Below are 22435 nucleotides of genomic sequence, written 5' to 3' on the forward strand. Positions count from 1 at the left end.
CGCATTCATGGAATGTGCGATTTAAAATTGATTGTGAAACATTTGCACAGAATTGTGCTCTGCTCTTTGTCTGACTTCGACGGCAATGCAAAACAAGAGGAGTGCTACGAGCCAGTGCCAGGGTATAAAGCCAACACCAACACCAATACCAAAACCAATGCCAACAGGAGCGGTGCAAAGGCAACAAAAATGAAACCCAAATTGTGCGGCTTTCCCGACACACAAAATGCTATTACACGAAGAGCTGGGCAGGATGGGCATGGGCATGGGCAATCGCCAGATGACGGAGTCACAAGGCAACAACATGTTGTCGTTGGCATGAATTGGCCCAACAAATTATGTGCAACATTTGGAGCTTGTGCCACTTCGCGGTCGTGTGGCCAGCGGAAAATGGCTTTCCATTGCAACTACTCGCACACTGATCGTCTGCCGGTGTGATGGCCCAAATGACCACGTCCCCCCAGCAGATTCAGCTGGGTAGCTGGATGGGGATGGTGCAGTGCGTCCCAGTCACAGTCCAGATTGCAGTCGGCTGCAAATGGCCGGTGTGCTCATAAGTGCTCCGATTTAATAGCTCGGCGGGATCTGTCCGCTTTACAATTGTGGCACTTCCCACACGCGCGCCCCTTCTCACAAAAGCACAGGAGGGGCGAAGGCTGTTATTCTTTCCCAAAGGTTTTCAAATTATTATTGCAATTTATGAGCTCAGCTGTGGACAGGACACCCAGCAGCTCCTTTGCCCCACATCACATCGTGTGGAGTGATGGAGTGGAGCTGAAGGCCTTTAACGGCCAATCGGGCCACTGAATTAAGTCACGTGCTGACATTTAAGTCCGAACGTGCAAAACGAAACGTTTTCATTTTTTACACGACCGACCGCCACCGATTAAGAGCTGTCTCACTTGTGCAGCCAATCTGTGGACACCCGGACCCCTCGTCCGTCTTTGGGTATACCTACGGATTCGAGTGGATGTGTCGCGGCAACTTAAGTGTATCATTTGCTTGGCCAGCAGCAAGCGGCAATTGATGGGGTTTTATTGAAGCCGCGAAAGTGGTGCGAAATGAAGTTACTCGGCTCCTAGGCTCCACTTACTGTACTCAAGTTGTGCGAGGAGGATCGAGATCTGTATCTGAAACTGTATCTCTATCTGAATCTGAATATGCAGCTGTATCTGTATCTGTATCTGCGGAAGTAGAACTAGCAGGATACAACAATATATGGCACCGAAGTTGAAGAGCTTAAATTGGCGACGAAAGGGCAGACAAAGCGGAAAAGGATCCCGAGTAAGGACGACTGTGTTTTGGCTCGGCCCGGCTCGGGTCCGACCAGACCACGGTCCATAAAGTTATTGAAAGCTCGGCGCTTCCTCCGCCGGGTGGCTGGCTGCATCTACATATACAAATGGCGTGGCATAACTAGCGGGGCTGCAGATAAAAATAACAATTGAAATAAATGAGCAGGGTCGGGCGGGTTGGTATGGGACGAGATTCGGATGAGATTCGGATGGGATTGGGACGGGATTTAATGCGCGCCCTAGGAAAAAAGCAGCCAAACAAACGGCAAGTGCGAATGACGGACGGGGATGGTCTGGCCTTCATTTTATTTGCATACTTTTAGGAGTCCTGCCTTCGGATTAAAGACAATTTGTGGCCAAATTGTGTTTGACTTTTCTTGGCTTTCAGGACTTTTCCGGCGGGGAGAAGTGGGGAGGAGAATAGTTGGGTTCGCTTTCTCACTGCTGATTACGGGGCTCTGCAGTGCCGCTGGTCTCTCATGTCTTTCATCTGCGGCACATACTGGAGTATACTGAAGCCTCTACCAATTCCTCAAATCGTTCAGATTTCACAGTGGATTTGTGGGGTATATACATATGTATGTATGTATGCCACTGAAAGGGCTGACGCAGATTGGCGAAGGCTGGCGAAGGCACAACTGACGAGTTCATTGTATCGCCTTACCAGCCTGAGCATTTCTTTAAAAACATCTCTCATATTTTCCCTAATTAATCTTCTTTTCCTTTTGCAGCCGGTGATGGCTGGAGTGGTTTTTCCGCGGAGGTTTCGTGAAAACTTTCGCCAAAGTGCCGAAGCAAACGCGTTGAAGTTGAAACAGGGTAATGAGCGACGGGGCGAGATGCGAAGTAAATTAGCTAAAATTTTTACTTAGTCGGCAAGAAGCGGCGCGCTGATAAAGAGATGGATGTCTGGATTTGCGACGTGCATAAGGCGGATAAGCGTGGCGCTAAAAAGGGCAGCAAAAGTGAAGGCTCGTCCGTCCGTCCGTCCTCAGACGTCCATCGTCCGGATGGGCAATCTGCCTGGACTGGACTGGACTTGACTGAACTGAACTAAACGGAACTGGACTGTTCGTGAGAGGATGGAGGGTGTAGGAGTCAAACCTACAGACCCTATCCCAATCCGGTATTTACGAACGCGGGCGCGTCATCAGGTGAAGTGCTAAAGTTTCTGGCGGACGTTTGGCGAGGATTCCCAAAGTGGATATGGAGTAGGCGGGAATTCCAGAGCGAAACGGGCTGTAGTAATGAAGATAACATTTCCTGTTGTCAGCATTTGCAAAGTTGGACAAAGCCAGCTCGCAGCCCCCCACATCCACATCCACATCCGCATCCTCGCATCCTCGCACCCTCGCACTTCTCGCTTCAAAGTTTATGAAGCTGGGAAGTGGCAAAATGAAACGGACGGACTGTTACAGTTTTTCGATTGCTGAAAAAGGAGCGAAAGTTCCACGCACTAAATTAGCTTCATTTTTGGGGGAGCTCTACTGCACTCATAAACACCTAATAAGTGCTAAAAGCTTGTGTGTTTTCTACAAAGCTGACTTTCAACGGCTTATATATCATCATTAAGCCCAGGTTCGCACAATTAACTACCAACTATTTCAGCTCTGATTGGCCGTGGTGCAATTGGGCGCTTTTGTGGGGAAGTCGCGAGGTCGCAAAGTCAGTCGCAAAGTTGGGCCAAAACAATTTGCAGCCGTAAATTGTTAACGCCAACTCAACGTGCATATCTGTGTGGCAAGCGGGTGCCGAGTAAATTATTTATCACGATGGACAGTCGGCACAAATGCTCTTGGGGTTGGTCTTCGTCCTGGTCCGAGTCCGGCTCCTGCTCCTGGACCACTCCACTCTCGAGCTGGTCGGACGCTTGTCTCTTGTCTTTGTTCTGACTTTATGTAGTTTTGCCGCAGTTTTGTCCGTGGTTCCCTGGAATTGGCTTTTCATTTGCGCCCCAGCCAGTGCGACTTCGTTGGCCGTGGCCAGTGGCCTGTTGCTTGCTAGGTTCTTCAGCTTTGGGTGGCTCCTTCGCAGGAGTATGGAATGCCGTGGCTGCTTAAAGCCAAGTCATTTACACTGCAATTAATCATGATTACGCGAGTGTGCGCTCACTCGACCCACGGACGACCACTTCCACTCCCATCTCCCACTTCCGCCCAGCGCGCAGTTAACGGGATGCCAAGTTCTCAGATGAGCATACACCAGCTCAAATACACAATCCATAGTCCAGTCCTGCGTTTCGTTTGGTTTTCCTTCTCCACTGCTCCAGGACTTGTGCATCAGCTTTTTTGCCGCTTTAGTCGCGGACTTTTTCAGGACTCTTTTATTCACTTAGCCGCTCTTCCATTTCACTGTTTTAATAGCGTTGGCTGCGCTTTCGCTATAAGTGATGTCAGTGGGCGCTGGTTATTTACCTAAATGTAATTCTACAACACAACGTTCAGCTTTAGTTAAGCTTTCAGGATAATAGCATTTCATCTTGGAATTACATACTACATAGTAATAGTGTAATAGTTCATTTTCCAAAAGTGATTAGGCTGCTAGAAAGGCGACCCAATACGTCACCGAGATCGTTTTCGGTACGTCGTTCGAAGGACTCCTGTCTGGGTGACGGACTCCATAGACCTGTCGGCGAGGCCCAAGGAATCAGGCACGTGAGAACATGGCACATAGCCTGGCTATGTGCCTGCCATATGACACTTGAAGCCTTGGAGCTCCTGCTCCTGTTCCCTCGCATGTGCGTGTTGTCCCAGAAGAGGACCTAATTAGATTACATGCAAATTAAATGCAGCACGTATGTGTGCGTGCCACTACTGTACATGCTCGATTGGTGCTGACGAGCGAGCGTTGAGCTTATGTACATGGTAATGGCCGATTTTTGGCCATGTTAAGTGTTTATTTACCTGCCCATCCGATGGAACTTTGATGGCTGCAACGCAGCGGCGTTGAGAATCGAACACACTGCACACAAAAAAGCACAACAACAAAATTTGAACAAAACAATTTCCAATACTGCTGCCTGGCTGCTGGACTGTTGTGTAAGCCCATGGTGCGCCTACAACTTGTTGTACGTTATGTGTGGCACGGTGTGCGCCATGTGATGTGTGCCCGGTTCCGTGCAAGCACACTAAACTGCCTTGGGACGCGGCAGTTGCACGACTGAACCTGAACCTTGGCACATTGCAACGTAGACACGTAGACACGCAGACTCGTCGCCCGAGTCGCGCGATTGCGATTCTCGTTGCCCATTTCGGATGCTATATATTGGCGGACGAGCATCTCTGTCCGCACCGCCCAGCCTCTCCTCGTCTGTGGCTCCTCCTGCTCCTGCTTCTGCTCCTGGTCGTGGTGCTGGTCGTGGTCCTGGCCATTCGATGGGTCTGCAAGTCGCGCAACAGGCAGCAGCATTGCCACCCGCACCAACGATGGCTGCTTGGGTGGGATGCTATGATTCGCATGCATGTGGGGTGTACTGGTGAGCTGGTGTCTGTGCTGCAGAACACACTTGTGTGAATAAAAACAAAAGCTTGAATGAAAAGTTGCGGAAAAATACGAAGACAGCTACAGTAAACACGAAACGACACACCCAAGGAGCGCCAGACCGGGAGAGAAGGATATGAAGGATACGAAAGTCCGTAGACAGTGCCAGTGCCCGTGCCCGTGCTGCGAATGTGTATTATCCAAGCAGTCGAGCAATTAACGCACGGAGTACGCAGCTCCGCTTCTCCGCTGCTAGGCATAAATCAGAGCTGGCGCGGCTTAAAGCGTTCCTGGTTCAGGTGCACGATGGTGGCATGGATCACCTCGCAGCTCCCACCACCCATCACCCACCATCGGCCATGATGTAACAGGCAGAAGGCACCAGGCACCATCAGCATCCATGACTGCAGTGTACAGCTTGCAGTCTGCGGTGGCGCACACCTACCGCAGGATGCAGGTGGTGTGGTCAGTGTCAGCCTGTTGCTGCGCGTTATCAAATGCAGCAGTTGTATGCAACAGGCAGGAGGCCCACCGACCACCAATACACACGCATGTGTCATGCTCTGCCACTGCAAGCCGCACCCACACAGCGACCCTGACTTCGGCGTCCTGCTGCTGCATACAGACACGCAGGACGCAGGACTCGACGCTGCCGCAACAGGCAGGATTTCGCAGGGCTTGGCGACAGAATCAGAACTATGCTGAAGGTACAGCGCACTAATCCAAATTAACAGACGGATGCATCTGCAAGTGCACACATATCCGCGAAGGAGGCGAGGCGAGGATTCTTCATGTGCCCTGCTTGGATAAGCTGCACCTGCTCCCCCCCTACACCAGCAGCCACAGGGATAATCCCTGCCTGCGTTTGTACTTTGCAGGGTCGAGGGTCTAGATTTCTCGGCCACCTCGCTCCGGACACCTTCTTGCATCCTGGGGAGCCTGGGGAGCTTGGCCTGCGCTCGCCACACTCAGATATACTCGGAAGATTGCCGCCTCCGGGCGCTCCATCCGCAACCGAAGGGAGTCAGCATCGGAATCGGAGACGGAGCCGGAGTCTGGCAGAGCTTACACAACTTTAACCAGCGGAGCATAGCACTGTGACAAACTGATTATTGCGTCCAAGCCCGTTGGCAGTTATGCAGCCAGGCAGCCAAACAGCCGGGCGGAGTTGCCTGTTGCAGCCTGTTGCTGCAGCCCCTGTTGCTATCCGGCTCACAACTACCAGTGCATCTGCTCACCTCCACACTCGCAGGTCCACGCACACTTGCATTCTTCTAAGCTCTCAACTGTTGCTCGCTCTCTAGCAACAGGTACTCCACTCGGCACTCGGCACCTACGGCATCTCTACACGGGAATCGTTACGGTCATGCGCAGAGAGTCCACCGAGGCGGCTTCTCCTCCGGATACTCGGGGCATGGGTGTCCACGAAGTGTCCTCTTCTCCTCGCACCTATCAGGATCCTCCTGTAATCCGGGGGTGGGTGTGGGCTCCAAGCAGGCCGGGCGTTGCGCCACTATCCTGGACCAGCTTCAGCTCCTGCTCCAGCTTCTGCTCCTCGTTCATTTCACTCATGAAGGCACTTGACGCGGGCGATGAGACTACTATTACCGTAGTTTTATGATGTGCGGCCGTGCAAATGAATGCCGTCCCCTGTCTGCGCACATTCAAGCCACCAAGGATGACAGATTTAAATGCCGAGATTGTCGTCGACCAAAGTCATTATTAGACCAAACATAACCCGCTTAATTTTATCGCCTGCATTTAGGTAACCCCTGCATTTTATCACAATAATCCTGGTGATCCTTATTTAAAATAAGAAACTGTTAAAACGTCAGTTTGTAGTATTCTTGTGGGCAAATTATGAGGAAAACTTCCATGTTTTTGCATGGTCGTAAAATCTGCCCAAAATAGTCAATTTTTTAGTCACAACCTATGAAGTTGTAGTCTAAATATGGAATATCATATATCGTTGAACTCGTAATAAAATTTCCCGTCGGATGGCGTTCACAGTTTAAAATGTAAAATTTTAGCCATTTTGCACAAAAAATGCGAAAATTTGGCCAAAAATTATTTTAACAGAGTCCGTCCAAAAGTGATTTGGTTGGTTAGTATTGGTAATAAGGAGTAAAAAAATGTAATTCTTTTAACTTTCTGACCATTTTTAGCCAAGTAATACCGAAAATACCAATTGTAAATATTGAAATTTTGTCGAAAATCGTTTTTTTTTTGTGTTTTGCGAATATTATAATCAGTTTTTTGTTTACAGCATTCACAATATTGATCTGAATATGGAATGACATATATTGTTGAACTCGTAATAAAATTTCCCATCGGATGGCGTTCACAGTTTATAATGTAAAATGGTAGCCATTTTTCGCAAAAAATGATGATACCCCTTACAAAATATGCAAAATTGTGAAAAATTTTTTGTTGTTCCAAATCAGTTCAAATATAAAAGGGATCATTACTTGGGATCATTCGCGGTAGAAAGCAGTAATTTTGGTGGCTGTGTGACCTTTTTTGGAGAAGTTATGATAAAGTTGCTCTTTTTTGGTCGAGTTACAATGAAGATCTTTCAAAATATGGGCACTTTCACCAGGTATCTCTTGGGTTGGGAATCATAAGAGGATTAAGGTATAAAAACAATCTTTAGGGGTGGCAGAGATCCGTAAAATAGAAGGGGTAGTAAGTAGGGTGGCTTTCTCTGGCTTTGGCTGTGTGCTACTTATTTGCGAGGAGGACTCGGCGCACAGTGAAACTTTATTGAATTGCTGGCATTACTGTTCTTATTGTTCTTGTTGATGTTGATGCTGATGTTTCTGCTGTTGTCACCGAGCGGAAGTGCATCCGGTTACATGCAAACAAAATGAAACCAACACCTACGCACAATCCCCACCAACAATGGGCAAACCCGCCTGAGCCAATCAGTTGCTTGGGCTTGGGCTTGAGCTTGGCACCCAGCAACCAGTAACCAGCACCCAACTCCTGGCTCCTTGTTTTTCGAAACGAAACCGGCAGAAACCGCAGCCCCAACCATCCCACCATCCTGGCCCCACTTTGGATCCTGTCGGAGCGCCAAAGCTGTCGCCTGGCGGCTGTTGCAACTGGAACACTCCAACAAGTGAGCGGGCACAGACAAACTCGATGCGTTTGACAAAAGTTGCATAAATTAACGTTAAAAGCAAACGTTGTCCTGTTGAAGTTTCTGCCTCTTTTACTTTGTTAGCAGGCTCGGCCAGTTGCCGCCCCTCCTGTCCAGCAACATGCAATAAAGTCATCAAATGTTGCCACTGATGTAGCCAGTCAGCCGTCCCGCCTGTCCTCCCTGTACTCCCAGACTCAGAGTGCCTCCTGTCCTGTCCCGCGGATCCCTGTATGAGATCCTCACTGGGAGAATGCCTTTGGCACATCATTGCGTTAGCATACACATTTTTTTTTTTTGACATTACACGTTTTCCCTATTGTGATGATGCTGAAAAATGAATTTACAACATAATTTGATTTGGAATGGACATGCGGCATTTAAATTGCGGTTGCATTCGAGGCTCTGCAGCAGAGGCATCGGCAACGGCCTATAAATTCGCGATTTGGAACGCCCCTAGGATGGTGTCTAAATGGCAATCATTCAGAAAGAACATGCATTGCATTATAGACACCAAAACAAAACAAAGGTTTACTTTCGTGTTGTTCGAGCAGAGAAAGAAATGCAGTTATAAAGTCCAAAAGCAATCGAGGAGCATTCGAAATGGCCCATCCTGGCCTTAAAGCACAATAGGTTTTGGGCAAACACAACAAACCCGTTATAGATAACTAAAGAGCTCACGTGCGAGCACCGCTCCATACTCGTATCCGTATAGGTATCCTGCTGAGTCCGTCCGTCCGTTGGAGGAAACAGGGCGGGTTTGGGGATGGTCGTGGCCAACGGATAAAGGGTTGGGTTCAGTAAGCTCTGGCAAAAAACGAGGCGCTCAAATCTAAATACAGAAATTAATGAATTATGAGTAAAGGGATTTGTTTCACTCCTGTGAATCTGAGCGACACCGACACCTTACGGACGGACACAAACCCATGCCATCGGCAACCCAACGACAACGAGAACAGGACGAGCAGGACGAACAGGACCATTCTGATGTGTCCGTGTGCCCACTTAAGTGGAAGACGACATAAATAGTAAGCATACCTGAGCGTGTGGAGATTTTAATCGCTTTGATCTTTATATTCCCATTCGGTAATTAATTAAACGAAAGGTTCCCGTATCCATGCACTAATATGCACTTAAATTTCGTACACACTCTGCCCGCCGCCCATCCGAAAAGGGTTCCCAGTCCTCGCAACTGGAGGCGGTCAGCTATTTTCCGATTAATTAGTTTCGACCGCGCCGCAAAAGGGTCGGACTCCCCGAAAGTGCTCTCTATGCAAATGCAAATAGTGTCCACTGCCCTGAAACCGGATGTGAGCCATAGGGATCGACCGTTACGGACTGCAGGCAGCTTTAAAACCACCGCTGAAGACACCCCGCCGATAGCCATTAACCGATTTTGTAGTCTAATGACTATATATTGAATACAGCTTGTGGCGGCAATGGCGATGGCAGTGGCGGTGGCACATGCCACTGCACGTGTCCTGTCCACTTAGCAGGCATGTGTGTATGAGCCGCTCGAGAGCTGGACTTGCAGATCGGGCCCTATATCGAGGTTCTGTGGGCCGACACTGCTAATTTATTATTGGCACCATTATCGTTTGCGGCGCTGGCTGATTGAAAGGCTACGTCAGCGCCAGCGGACAAGGACAATGGGCAACGGCCAATGGGCAACGAACGACACGTATGCTATCATCGCATCTGGTGTGTTGTTTAATTAAATTTCTGAAATTAAAATGTTTTGTTTATATAAATTGAAAAATTCAGACGCCCACACATGCCGCACAAGAATGACCAAAGGCACAACAAAAAAATAAGAGCCAGGACTCGCACGCCCCATCGCTACATCGATGCCTGGATACTCTGCATCCTGCGCATCCCCAGCGGCTTGCAATGCCTACTCATGTATGCAGCGCGTTAGATGTTGTTCGCCAGGCGGCAGAATGGCCGAATGACCAAAGAGCCGTGCTGGTCACCCTTGCAGGACTAACTGGAATAAATAGCAAATGCGGGGAAGCCACAGGAACCGCAACGGTTGTAGGACCATTGAGACGATGTTTGAGCTTATGCTGCCGCATGTTCTTGAGTCCAAGATGCCCCACAGGAGATGCCATTCAGAGCACAGCCTTGCAAGTGCTTCGATGACATCCAAGTGCGGCGCATCGTTGGAAGAGTATTTCCCGCCGAATGCCAGTTAAATGTTCGAAGGGATGTGCCTGCGAATGGATATGGGGATGGACAGGTGGCCGCCATTGACACTATTGTTCGGCGCTCAAATCGCTGCTGATGGGACACATTCGACATTCAACCTAAAGCCCCAAACCCACCACATCTCACACCACACACCGTTCGTGCCATGAGCGTTTTTTCAATTGGGCCGCATACAAGTCAGTCATCCAGCGTTTTGAGCCGCATTTATTCATATACTCGAACTCGTACTCGTATTCGTGCGAGCCGCCACGGATACACTCACAGCCTTCACAAATTCCGCACCGTGCTGTGCTGGTGTCTTAATGCGTTCGCCGTATCTGGTGTGGCCGTGTGTTTGCACAAGCACTGTCGTTGGCTTTTCAATTTGATTCATTTCATTTCAATTCTGTTTTCCCTGCATTGTTCGAATCCGAATCGAGGCACCTCGATCCAGCTGAACTCGCCGGCGCCGAGTCCTTTTCCCACCGCTTAGTGGGGTAAGCCTGAAGCCGAGAGCTAGCAAATGCAAAATCGAGAGTTTGGTCTTGGTCTTGGAAAGCCAGCTGGACTGCATTTGAATACCCATAATTTAAGCAGACAATTCCGCTTTCTATGCTTGTAGAAGTCATTGCTGAATGCCTGATTTGCACTAATTAGAATTTCTGCGCAAAGAAACTAACTTGCAGTAGACTTAATGTAGGGCATTTCTGAAGGGCTGGCTGGCTTTCGATCTGATTACCACGCCGAAACACAGAAATGGCTGGCAGGCTGGCAGCGACTGACCCTGTGTGACCATAAAGCGGATTTATGGCACTGTAAATCAAGAGCTATATTGTCATATTCTAGTACGAGTATTTGCTAGCCGCCACTGGCTGCGTGCCGCTTTTTGCAGACCGCAGAGGTCGACTTGAAGAAGTGCAGAACCCTTGCCAAAATTCCAGACAATGTCTGGTCTGGTTCGGACCTTAAATCATTGGGTCACATCTTCCTGTGTGCACCTTCGACTGAAGTGCAGGACCCTGCAGGACTTGAAAGGTCTGAAAAGCGGAGAAGCGGAGAAGTGGAGCAGCTTGGGAGGAGCTGGCTCAGGTATTTGGTTGCATATGGGTGCTTGCATGCTATGGTTGGGTTCGGTGACGTGTGCTAATGCAAAGGGCAATTGATGGTGGTGGGGGTGTGGGTGAAACCGTTTTTCATAATTGACACGTCTCAAAGGATTTTGACAAAGAGCAGTGGGGAGACGGAAGCCACAGCTCCTGCTCGGTTATCGGCTATCTGGCTATCTGTGTGGCTCATTTGACACTCGAATGAGTCAATGTGTATAATCGTGGCATGGCGAGTGGGTCCAATGGGTGAGCAAGTTCTCATGCATAAAACGGGGTAACAACAACCGCAGAAGCATGAACAAATTAATTTTCGATACCTGATTAAGCACAACTCATTTGTTCATTTGATCGGTGGGTCCTTCCTTCTGCCCTCAGATCCTGGTCGATTTGGGGCCGCCAGCACAGGCTTCAAATGCTTGAAAATGAAGCGAATCGAGAGCGGCAGGCAAATAAACGGAACCATTCTTTTATTAGCAACTTGGCTAAGCCAAAACGCAAACTGTTTGATGACAGACGGAGCGACAGTTGCCAAACAACTGAGGGTCTCGAGCAAAAACTAAACAAATAGCTAACCCCAGAAAGGATTCTGCAGAAAAACGAGGCCGATTGTCAGTTAATCCACGCTAATCAACCCTTGTCAGTCAATCATAGTGAATTTAACCACTTTCGAGGAGCATCTTGTCCCATTTCACGACCAAGAAAGTACAACCGGAATTAATTAATTCCGCGAATAGCTGTCAAAGCTCCATTGGTACGACACTAGGCACTAGGCACAACAAGGTCTTGAAGTCCGCAAAGAAATCACAAAAAAGAAAAAGGGGCTAGCTGGTCTTGGCCATCGAAAGTCAATAGCGATACGAATGTACAGCCAATGGCTATGACGATGATGCGGTATGGTGAGCTGCCGAACTGATGACGTCTGTGATGAGGATGAAACCGTGTTCAATTGCCGGGAAACTCTTTGGTTTCCGACTCACTGCTGTCCAAGCATGCGAGCGGATGAGGAGCACATATGTGGCTCGATTGGGTGATTGCGTGTGTAACCAGAGTGATGTGATGGTGGACAAACTCGTAGACGTCAGGCCGTGCCAATGTTTAGCAACTAATGCTAAGCAACTGTCTTAATGCGTTCGCCGTATCTGGTGTGGCCGTGTGTTTGCACAAGCACTGTCGTTGGCTTTTCAATTTGATTCATTTCATTTCAATTCTGTTTTCCCTGCATTGTTCGAATCCGAATCGAGGCACCTCGATCCAGCTGAACTCGCCGGCGCCGAGTCCTTTTCCCACCGCTTAGTGGGGTAAGCCTGAAGCCGAGAGCTAGCAAATGCAAAATCGAGAGTTTGGTCTTGGTCTTGGAAAGCCAGCTGGACTGCATTTGAATACCCATAATTTAAGCAGACAATTCCGCTTTCTATGCTTGTAGAAGTCATTGCTGAATGCCTGATTTGCACTAATTAGAATTTCTGCGCAAAGAAACTAACTTGCAGTAGACTTAATGTAGGGCATTTCTGAAGGGCTGGCTGGCTTTCGATCTGATTACCACGCCGAAACACAGAAATGGCTGGCAGGCTGGCAGCGACTGACCCTGTGTGACCATAAAGCGGATTTATGGCACTGTAAATCAAGAGCTATATTGTCATATTCTAGTACGAGTATTTGCTAGCCGCCACTGGCTGCGTGCCGCTTTTTGCAGACCGCAGAGGTCGACTTGAAGAAGTGCAGAACCCTTGCCAAAATTCCAGACAATGTCTGGTCTGGTTCGGACCTTAAATCATTGGGTCACATCTTCCTGTGTGCACCTTCGACTGAAGTGCAGGACCCTGCAGGACTTGAAAGGTCTGAAAAGCGGAGAAGCGGAGAAGTGGAGCAGCTTGGGAGGAGCTGGCTCAGGTATTTGGTTGCATATGGGTGCTTGCATGCTATGGTTGGGTTCGGTGACGTGTGCTAATGCAAAGGGCAATTGATGGTGGTGGGGGTGTGGGTGAAACCGTTTTTCATAATTGACACGTCTCAAAGGATTTTGACAAAGAGCAGTGGGGAGACGGAAGCCACAGCTCCTGCTCGGTTATCGGCTATCTGGCTATCTGTGTGGCTCATTTGACACTCGAATGAGTCAATGTGTATAATCGTGGCATGGCGAGTGGGTCCAATGGGTGAGCAAGTTCTCATGCATAAAACGGGGTAACAACAACCGCAGAAGCATGAACAAATTAATTTTCGATACCTGATTAAGCACAACTCATTTGTTCATTTGATCGGTGGGTCCTTCCTTCTGCCCTCAGATCCTGGTCGATTTGGGGCCGCCAGCACAGGCTTCAAATGCTTGAAAATGAAGCGAATCGAGAGCGGCAGGCAAATAAACGGAACCATTCTTTTATTAGCAACTTGGCTAAGCCAAAACGCAAACTGTTTGATGACAGACGGAGCGACAGTTGCCAAACAACTGAGGGTCTCGAGCAAAAACTAAACAAATAGCTAACCCCAGAAAGGATTCTGCAGAAAAACGAGGCCGATTGTCAGTTAATCCACGCTAATCAACCCTTGTCAGTCAATCATAGTGAATTTAACCACTTTCGAGGAGCATCTTGTCCCATTTCACGACCAAGAAAGTACAACCGGAATTAATTAATTCCGCGAATAGCTGTCAAAGCTCCATTGGTACGACACTAGGCACTAGGCACAACAAGGTCTTGAAGTCCGCAAAGAAATCACAAAAAAGAAAAAGGGGCTAGCTGGTCTTGGCCATCGAAAGTCAATAGCGATACGAATGTACAGCCAATGGCTATGACGATGATGCGGTATGGTGAGCTGCCGAACTGATGACGTCTGTGATGAGGATGAAACCGTGTTCAATTGCCGGGAAACTCTTTGGTTTCCGACTCACTGCTGTCCAAGCATGCGAGCGGATGAGGAGCACATATGTGGCTCGATTGGGTGATTGCGTGTGTAACCAGAGTGATGTGATGGTGGACAAACTCGTAGACGTCAGGCCGTGCCAATGTTTAGCAACTAAAATCGCTTTTGAATCGGCAACGAGAGCAGCACGTTGGGAGACCTATACACTTCCTATGCCAATCAAGAAGACCGCTGGACGAAGGTTACACTGGCTCCAATGGGCCAAGGGACCACTGAACAACTGGACAGCCGCAAAGCGCCTTCGCCTGTCGGACATCGTACATTGCCTCAAATTTCCGTTCTTTTAAATTCATTTCGATGGATATAGGTCCTCCACGTCCACCATGTCCACACGCACATGGATACCCCCAGCCAGCCGTCCATCCACGGGTGGCTGTGATTCAGAGCCCTTTCATTCGAATTCTGCATGCAGATAAGCTCTTCGCACACACCCGTTAATTCCGTTAAACAAATGTCACTCGCCAAACAAGTCCGGCTGCCATCAAACGCCCGTCAATCACCGCAGACAATGCAATTCCGTCCAAGCAACCAACCGTCCAGGACATGAGGACGTGGCCCAATGGGCGAGGCTTTCTTAAAACTCAATTATTGGCCACAAAAAGAACGCTCCAAGGCGGAATGCGATATGACTGCGATCGACTGGCTGAAATGAAATGTCTGTATACATAATATTCGGCTTTATTGTTAACTAACTTTGGCAAGGCAGTGGCACTAGTTTTCCGATTTAAATCAATTTGAAACGAACTCTGCCACTTTGTCCTTAAAACTACTGTCATATGTGTATGACTAATCTACATACAGATATTTGTATTAAACCGCATCAATAACTTTTGTCGCTGCGTACATATTCTCTTGTTTCAAATCAAAATAAAAACATGTTTCCAGTCACAATCAGACTCTTGCTATTAACATGTATATCTGGGGGCCTAATGTGAATTGGCGTTTTTAAGGATCTTGGCGGAATGTCTACGGACTAATGTCGGAAGGTACATAATCATGGGGGAGGTACCTTTTTGAATCTATATAACCTATATCTCATCATAAATATCTATGTTTGCCATAGGATAAGAGAGTTATTCTTAGCGCCGGCAATCTTAGCAGGCATCCTAGCAGGCCATTTGTTTTATACATAAACTTTCTTCTCACAAATAAATAAACTATGCTAAGCACAGGAAGCCAGTTTAAACAACGTGTGCTTTGAAGGCCCGTCGACGACTAAGCAAGGACTCAACCCCGGTGCAGAACCCCGCTGAAAGCTGCACCACATTTTCGTGCCACATTGTGAAGCGCTAAAATTGTGTTGATTTGAAATTTCTGTAATCGAAGCAAGCTAGCGGCGAAAACCTTATTGAACATGAGAAGACAATTCTACAGAAAATATAGCCAGTAGATAGACCAATGGCAAACAGCCATCCATATGGATAATTGCGTCATGTTCGGGGTTCGTGCTATATGGCCATATTTTCCGATATTGGCTGAACGTGAAAAGAAGCACCTCTACGTGGTCATGTGCCAAACGAGCTGTGCCGATCCAAGCCGCAGATAACCGTATAAACAATTGCATAAGTTCCCAGTTCCCAGTGAGTCAGGGAATGAATCCTTTAGCCCGATTTCAATCGAACGTGGCAGGACTAAGTTAAGACCACTAGCTATAATAGGGATATATACATATATATGATAGAGAACGATAGATAACCGCTGGCTCTCATCCCGCTAGATTTATTAGTCCTTCCATTTCTTGTAGGACAAGGCGTACTTCTTGGGCTGCTTCGGGATGGCGCCTTTCGAGATCGAAGTAGCTGGCTTGTTAGAGGAGCCGCCCTTCTCCTTTAGATCCTGCACTGGCTGCTCCTGCTGCATCTGGACCTCCGGATAGGCTTGACCTGGCAAATGGTTATTGACCGTAAAGACAAAACTGGGCATTGGCTTGCCAGTGCGGGCGCCATTGCGGCGGTTCACCGAGTAGCGGCGGTTCGGAACTGGCTTCGGTGGCTCATCCGGGACCTCATGGGCAAAAGAATAATCACGACGCGGACGCGCCGACGGTGGGATGGGGCCACGAAGTTGCGAGTAATTACCTTCTAGCCAGAGCGCCTTGATTTCGGCATAGGTCTGGTAGTGGCCCACCCAAGTGGGCTGCGGCAGGTGGGGATAGTACTTCAGGTTGCTGGCGAAGAACGGCTCATTCGCGCTGGAAGCCACAGCGTCGTTTGACTTCACGGCCAAGCTGGCAAATTGACGGGCCGGATCCTCGGCGGCTCGGTCGGAGCGACTGAAACGCGAATAGGTCGCAGCCCTTTTCCCCTTCCGGTTGGCCTTCGCAGAACCCATGGCATGGTAGTCAACCGAACCAGATGGCACCGGCTTGGGAGAGCTCAGCAACGACGATTCGAAACTCTTGTTAATCTTCAAGGGAATACAATTTTAGCAATAGGCAAGATTTTATGCAAAAGCGAAATTTTACACTCTTGAACCTACCCAAATGCTGGTCTGCAGATTCATTTCCGTTTTTGGCCTCATTATGACTTGACTTAAGAAACTCTGGATTATTTAAGTTAGGAAACAATTGACCGATTAAAGAGCGCTTCACAATTCCACTGGGCGTCGTTCTCAATCGAAATGACTCGTCCTTTTAGCTCAGCAAATTAGTGCACTTTGACGTTGACGTTTCTGGCGCAGTGTTCTTAGCAGGATTGCCTTTTCAGTGCCCAGCACTACTGGGTTCTGTACTATCAATAGGGTGGCAACATTACCTGATAGATAATAATATAGAGGCCTTCTTCATCAACCATTGATTATACATAAAGCCTTCATTGATCCGCATTCCAAAGCTTTATGCGTCTGTATTGTAATTAATCAGTGATTTACAAACAGTTGAGTTCTTGAGAACCTAGTTCTGGGATTGGATTGAGTTCCGCGGGATTAGCAATCCCAAAAAGTTGGTCAGTGAGTTTGTGTGCAGGATTTGCGGCACGGAGCAAAAACAAGTTTTGCAATCTCGCATTGGCTAACCTAAAAAAATGTGTCACAGTGAAACCAATTCCCTTGTTTACACACACTGTTTGCATCTCTTGAGTCATTTTGGTTTTTAATATTATTGGAGCAATTATTTACATTTGTGATCTTATTTCATGTCTGGTATGAAAAATAGGTTACATTACTATGATATGTATATATACATTCACATCGCTCATCCGCCCCATGGGCTCCCTAAGAACATGCAGGCCCATTTATAGCCAACAATTGTGCGATCCACTCTTGCCGAGCGCCAAACAGTCAGGTTCGCAACTGAAAAAGCTACTACCAAAGCTCAGTAGCCAAGTTATACGCCCAGTGGCCAGTCATTAAACAGTATTGGCTGAACAGTGTCCTTAAACACTGGTTAATAGGTAAGATAGGTAAGATCCATCTGCGCTGTTGAACCATAAAACTTGCTGCAGCAAGGATAAAACTATATTAACCAGCTTTAAACCATGTTGACAAAACTCTGGCCTACCTATAGAAAACTAAAGGTTTATACCCTGGCAAATTTCCCAACACACATTTTGGATCTGCCCGCCCATTTTTAGGCCGACTCGTACAGTGGGTCGGGAGCAAATAACACGCCAATAAAACCGAAGATGAGGGCAGGTAAAACCCCGCGGAGGACTTCTTCCAGACACGCGTCAGCTTGTCCTGGAAAATCGCTTGGATTGTCCTTAAGTCAGGTCGCCTTCGGGTCGTGCCTAACTACCTGATAACTACCGTCCGACCCGTTATCGGTCACAATGTGTTTTTAATCTCTTTTCGAAGGTCCTGCCGGACCTGTGTCCTTATAAAGGCCCTAGTGTGCGGGAGTCGAGGATCAGTTGACTTCTTGAACTGGTGTGAAAAGGACCCTTCAGCAGTGCAAAGAAATACCACAAGTACAGCGAACGAGTTTCATTTTAAACTATCAAAGATACACAAAATTGGGTAAGACTTTGTAATATTATGTATATGCATGTTATTGAGCAATGATTTTCGAGGTGTAAACCACTGTGCAGCAAACAGCTGTTTGGGGTCTACGCGAACCGCCGATTGAAAGCTTCACAGCTCAGTGTCGCGCTGATAGCCGCCGAAAGAGATGGCACTAGGTGGGGTGATAAGGACAGCAGCATCAACAACGAACGGGCTCCGGGCTCCGTGACCAGATGATGACACTCGAATTGGGTTAGGCGCAATTTGCGAACCTTATTCCGAATTCGAGGCATGCGTCAGCGCGCGCGCTTTTCTTTGTTCTGCGAATGCGACGTCGACTGGGGCAGCGAAAGCACTGATATGGTTGGTAATACCTCGTATCTCGCTGGCCAGCTGGGCGTATTGGGTCCACGAACAGACAACAGCATGTCCCAAATAAAGTGAAATGATACGCAGGCATGCGTAGGTTATCGGTGGTGGTCAGTACCTGCAGCTCCTGACGACAAATGATTTGGCCATTATCTCCGTGAAGTTCCGCTTATAGCCCAGTGTGACGAGGTAACCGATAGTCGAGACCTGCGTGGCGCTGCGTGCTCACGGTTCTCTCCTGCGCATTTGAACTCTTTGGCGGTGATATATTCTTGGAATTATGCACAAAGACTATAGACTATATGGCACTTGCATACAGCGACTGACTGGCTGGCTGCGGGTTCATTCCGTTCGGAAATCAAAAGAGAGAGCGCTGCCTTCTGGCGGCTGCGACGTCGGCAGAGCCCAAAGCGGCAGCCACATTTGCTGCCAGTCCATTTTTGAGCTTCAATCATACGCGGGCACTTTGTTGTTGTTGGTCCATGCAGTTGGGCGGTGCTCTAGCCAAACCGTTCTATACTTGATAATAATAAGAGTAATTCTTGCAAGTGGCGATTGCAGTGTGTGCTGTGCTAGCGAGAATCGGGAGTAGATTCAGTGTGCAGATGACTGGCAAAATAGCGAGTTCCCGTTCCCAATTTGGTGGCAATTTCTCAATTTTCTTGGCCCGGGATTTACTTTCGAGTGCGCTGCGTAGATCGGTGTTTTTTCCTTTTGCTTCACACGGCCAAGTGACGTCGAACGGAAAATATACGACACGACTCTTTTGTTTTTCCGCGTGGTTAATGTGCCTATTTTTTATTTGAGTGCGACAGGCAGTGACCAGAAAATAACTCTAAACTATGCGTCTATTGCTGATGCAACCAGAAGAAATAGTGATGCAAACAGAACCGAAAGTGGCAGCCAAACACGAAACTCTCCTACGAGTAACAAGGATTTCACAGCCTCACATGTGGCAGCTAAAAAAGCAACATCAGTGTAACTAGCAGCAAAACAAACAGTAAGCAGCAGCAACAAACAAACACGGCAGCCGCAACATCAGCATTTGGAGCAACAAACACCCACACAAAGCTGCAACAGGCAGTGCAACATGCTGCTGGCGGCAATCGGAAACCAGGAAAACATGCTACCGCCCTCCGGAGCAGCAATCAAGCGAAAGACCGATCCAGAGCAACAGCAGCAACGCAAGCAGCACAGGAGCAACATCCTCAGATGCAACAACAGCAACAACAGCAGCAACAACAACATTAGCAGCAGCTGCAGCATTAACAACAGCGACAATCGACAACTTCAGCGGCAGCAGGGCAAAATGTATTACAACTCCAACTCGCGACCCTTTTGGAGGAAATGCAGATCGGCTGCCCCAACGAATCCAATGGCCAGAATCCCCACTAACTACGACCTGTGCAACGCAGCAGCAGCAGCAACATGTGAGTTTGTGATTCTTTGTCTCTTTGCTTTGCGCTGTTTTGCCTGTTTATTCAGCGTTCGCTTTTTGTTATGATGCGACTTAATCGCACGCCACACGTTTCGGGTGTACGTTCAAAAACAGCTGTGCACACTTGCAGCAGTCAGCTGATTGCCAGCCCCAAACGCACAGTGGTGCAAAGCAGCCACATATCGCTACACACATGCACACACACACTGCAATTCCATCGGCGCTGAGAGTTTCATATTTGAAATATTCCGAACGGCCATTATAGTCACTTGCTATAGTCACTTTGCTTTTTCTACGACTGAATTCCTGCGCCAAATGTATGCAAAACGCTTTGTGCCCATGCATTGATGACTTTGCCATTTGACAAACTTATTTGAATAAAATGTGTTCTTATCGAAGGCAATTAGTTGGCTTATCGCCGACACCTGAGGAATGCTACAGTTCCACACACAAAGCGATATGAACTAAGGAGTCTTCGTACTCAGAGACTTATTGTTCAATTTCCAAACCTGTGCATCTCGATGAAAGTCGTCGGAAAGTGGTACCACTGTATCGACGACCAGGGTTTTCAGGGCAAATGCAAAGTGCTTAACTTGACCGGTCAAGGATGCTGCGAGGGTAAACAAAACATCACCATCATCATCATCGCGGCCTTTGTTGTTGTCGCTGTGAACGTCATGATGATCACATGCAGTAAATGCGCCGGCAACAACAATGCAATCAACAACAATCACAAAGGAGCGAGGGAGAGGCAACGCACTCGCGAGGTCAAAGTACGTCAATGAACTTCGCCGCCGAAAGAAAAGTTTGTTTTCGAGGTTGAATTTAATGGCAGGAGAAATGACGAGTTTTGTTCGGCTACTGTTATTGGGTTTTGGTTTTGTTTTTGCTTCTGGTTTTTTTTCGCTTATTTTTTATTTTTTGGCAATGGCATTGGCACAAACATCAGCAGTTTCTACTTAGCGTCCCATATCGAAAGCTCGCGAAATTAAATAAACAAAAGGTTCAATGCACCTAAGACGCAGTAGAATTCAGTTTGAGAAAGCTCCCTTGATATCTGCGAAAGCTGCTCACTGCTCACTCGTTTGACCTTCGGAACTCGGAAACGCATATCGCATATCGCATGCAATGCACAAGCACCCGTGCTTACTAACCTTTTATTGCTTTATGAGATTCACTCAAAAGACGGCTAGTTTTTGTATCCTGGAAAAAAAACGCATTAAGTATACCACATGTGTGACATCAGATTAAGTATACCACACGTGTGACATCATATTAAGTATACCACACGTGTGCAAGTCTCCCTCGCACTCCCACTAGCTGACTAACAGGTTTCTGATTCTCTTAAAGTAATGCGTATAAATATTCTTGCACCCAGAGGATTAACAAACGAAAAACAGACTTAAAACAAAAGTCAATAAAGACAACTTCCGGACGAGAGCTGTCAAATTGTTTCGATTTCCGCATTAATACGCCGCTGCATGCTGCACTTAATCTCAGTGTCATTTGTGGCTTTTATATGAATGTTTTCGGGATCTCTGTGGGTTTTGGGTACCTGGTAGACAAGTGGCTCTCGAGATAAGCGGGGACTCCGATACCCGCCTCCCTTTCGCAAACGTGTTTGTAAACGGATCGTACACAAAAGTAGGGGCCGTATGCCAAGTGTATATATATATATAAATATATCAGGGATTACTTCCTGTGGCAGATGAACAAAGACGCTGCGAAAAGAGGCGCGGGGCATGAAAAGTGCACGAAAAGTGCGACAGACAGGAAGCGACTGCACGAAAACAATTCGCAGTTGTTCTTAATAATTATTTTTATGGCCCGTGATCATGAGCCACATTGCGTGCTGGTGGTAATTCGCAATTTATTGATCATTTGGGGGCCAAGTCGCTTGTAACAGAGAAAGGGCTCCATCTCATTCAGATGAACAGCTCAGGTGAACGTCGCTGCAATGAAGTTTGATTTTACGCGAAAATAACTATCTAATGGATGGCTCCGGCCCAGCGACTCGATGCCTACCCCAACAATTTCCGCCGCAGGGTGATGGGTGGTTGGAGGTGTTTGGAGGAGTGTGTTCCGTGAGAAGAAAGCTGCGGTTCAATCACCCACAAACAGCTGATTCTACAAACCCACGCGCGCCAATGGATGTTGTTGGTTATCTGCGGCCAGCGGAAAGTTCATGCACCTGTGACAGCTGCCGCCTTTGCCCGCCTGCCCCCCGCAACGGCCTTGAGTGTGCCTCGTTGCAACAGAGGTTGTGCTGTTGTCACTTTCGCTGAGCGGCATGTGCTATATATACCACACGGACGTCGCTCTTGCCGCAAATCGCATACACTCTCTGTCGCTGTGACCGATTAAAGTGCACACGCTCTGCTGTTTGCGAGCAATAATATACTCGTACTCGTACACAATAGCAAGTGTATAAACAATGGCTAGAGCAACAATATCGGTTCGTTACACCGATAAGAGCTTTATGGGCATTTTTTCGCTTTTTGAAAGTTCAAAGTTTCCTTTGGCGGCGGGCTAAACGAGAGAGCTAAACGTGTTACACTTTCGT

At 47.9% G+C, this 22435-nt stretch overlaps 2 protein-coding genes across 5 annotated transcripts in view; one reads left to right on the forward strand and one right to left on the reverse strand.

The window, feature by feature from the left end:
• Positions 1–22435, forward strand: part of LOC6523955 — a 79863-nt gene that overhangs the window by 31655 nt on the left and 25773 nt on the right. Inside the window, exon 1 of one of the 4 annotated variants that reach the window (XM_039377634.2) lies at positions 17980–18080. The exons of 2 other annotated variants lie outside the window; for them this stretch is intronic. Coding sequence is in view for 1 of the 2 variants with exons in the window: in XM_015189910.2 (XP_015045396.1) it covers positions 19525–19864 (340 nt within the window). In the remaining variant the exon portion in view is untranslated. Of the gene's footprint in view, positions 1–17979; positions 18081–18899; positions 19865–22435 lie in introns of those variants that run through there. One more of the 4 variants, XM_015189910.2, reaches the window with a different exon arrangement.
• LOC6523952 lies at positions 15737–16861 on the reverse strand. Its single transcript, XM_002099788.4, has 2 exons — positions 16605–16861; positions 15737–16532 (listed from the first exon to the last, which is right to left on the reverse strand). The coding sequence occupies exons 1-2, from the start codon at positions 16644–16646 to the stop codon at positions 15849–15851; spliced, it is 726 nt and encodes a 241-aa protein (XP_002099824.1). The 5' UTR covers positions 16647–16861; the 3' UTR covers positions 15737–15848.

This window comes from Drosophila yakuba, chromosome X (genome assembly GCF_016746365.2).
Source record: "Drosophila yakuba strain Tai18E2 chromosome X, Prin_Dyak_Tai18E2_2.1, whole genome shotgun sequence".
In the NCBI taxonomy this organism is placed as follows: domain Eukaryota; kingdom Metazoa; phylum Arthropoda; class Insecta; order Diptera; family Drosophilidae; genus Drosophila; species Drosophila yakuba.

What these genes read in the sequence shown, in the direction of transcription:
- LOC6523952 (XM_002099788.4), bottom strand. Translation starts at nt 16,646, where the DNA reads ATGAGGCCAAAAACGGAAATGAATCTGCAGACCAGCATTTGG. An exon ending in ATCTGCAGACCAGCATTTGG is followed by an intron (nt 16,533 to 16,604) that starts GTAGGTTCAAGA and finishes ATTCCCTTGAAG; the next exon opens with ATTAACAAGAGTTTCGAATC.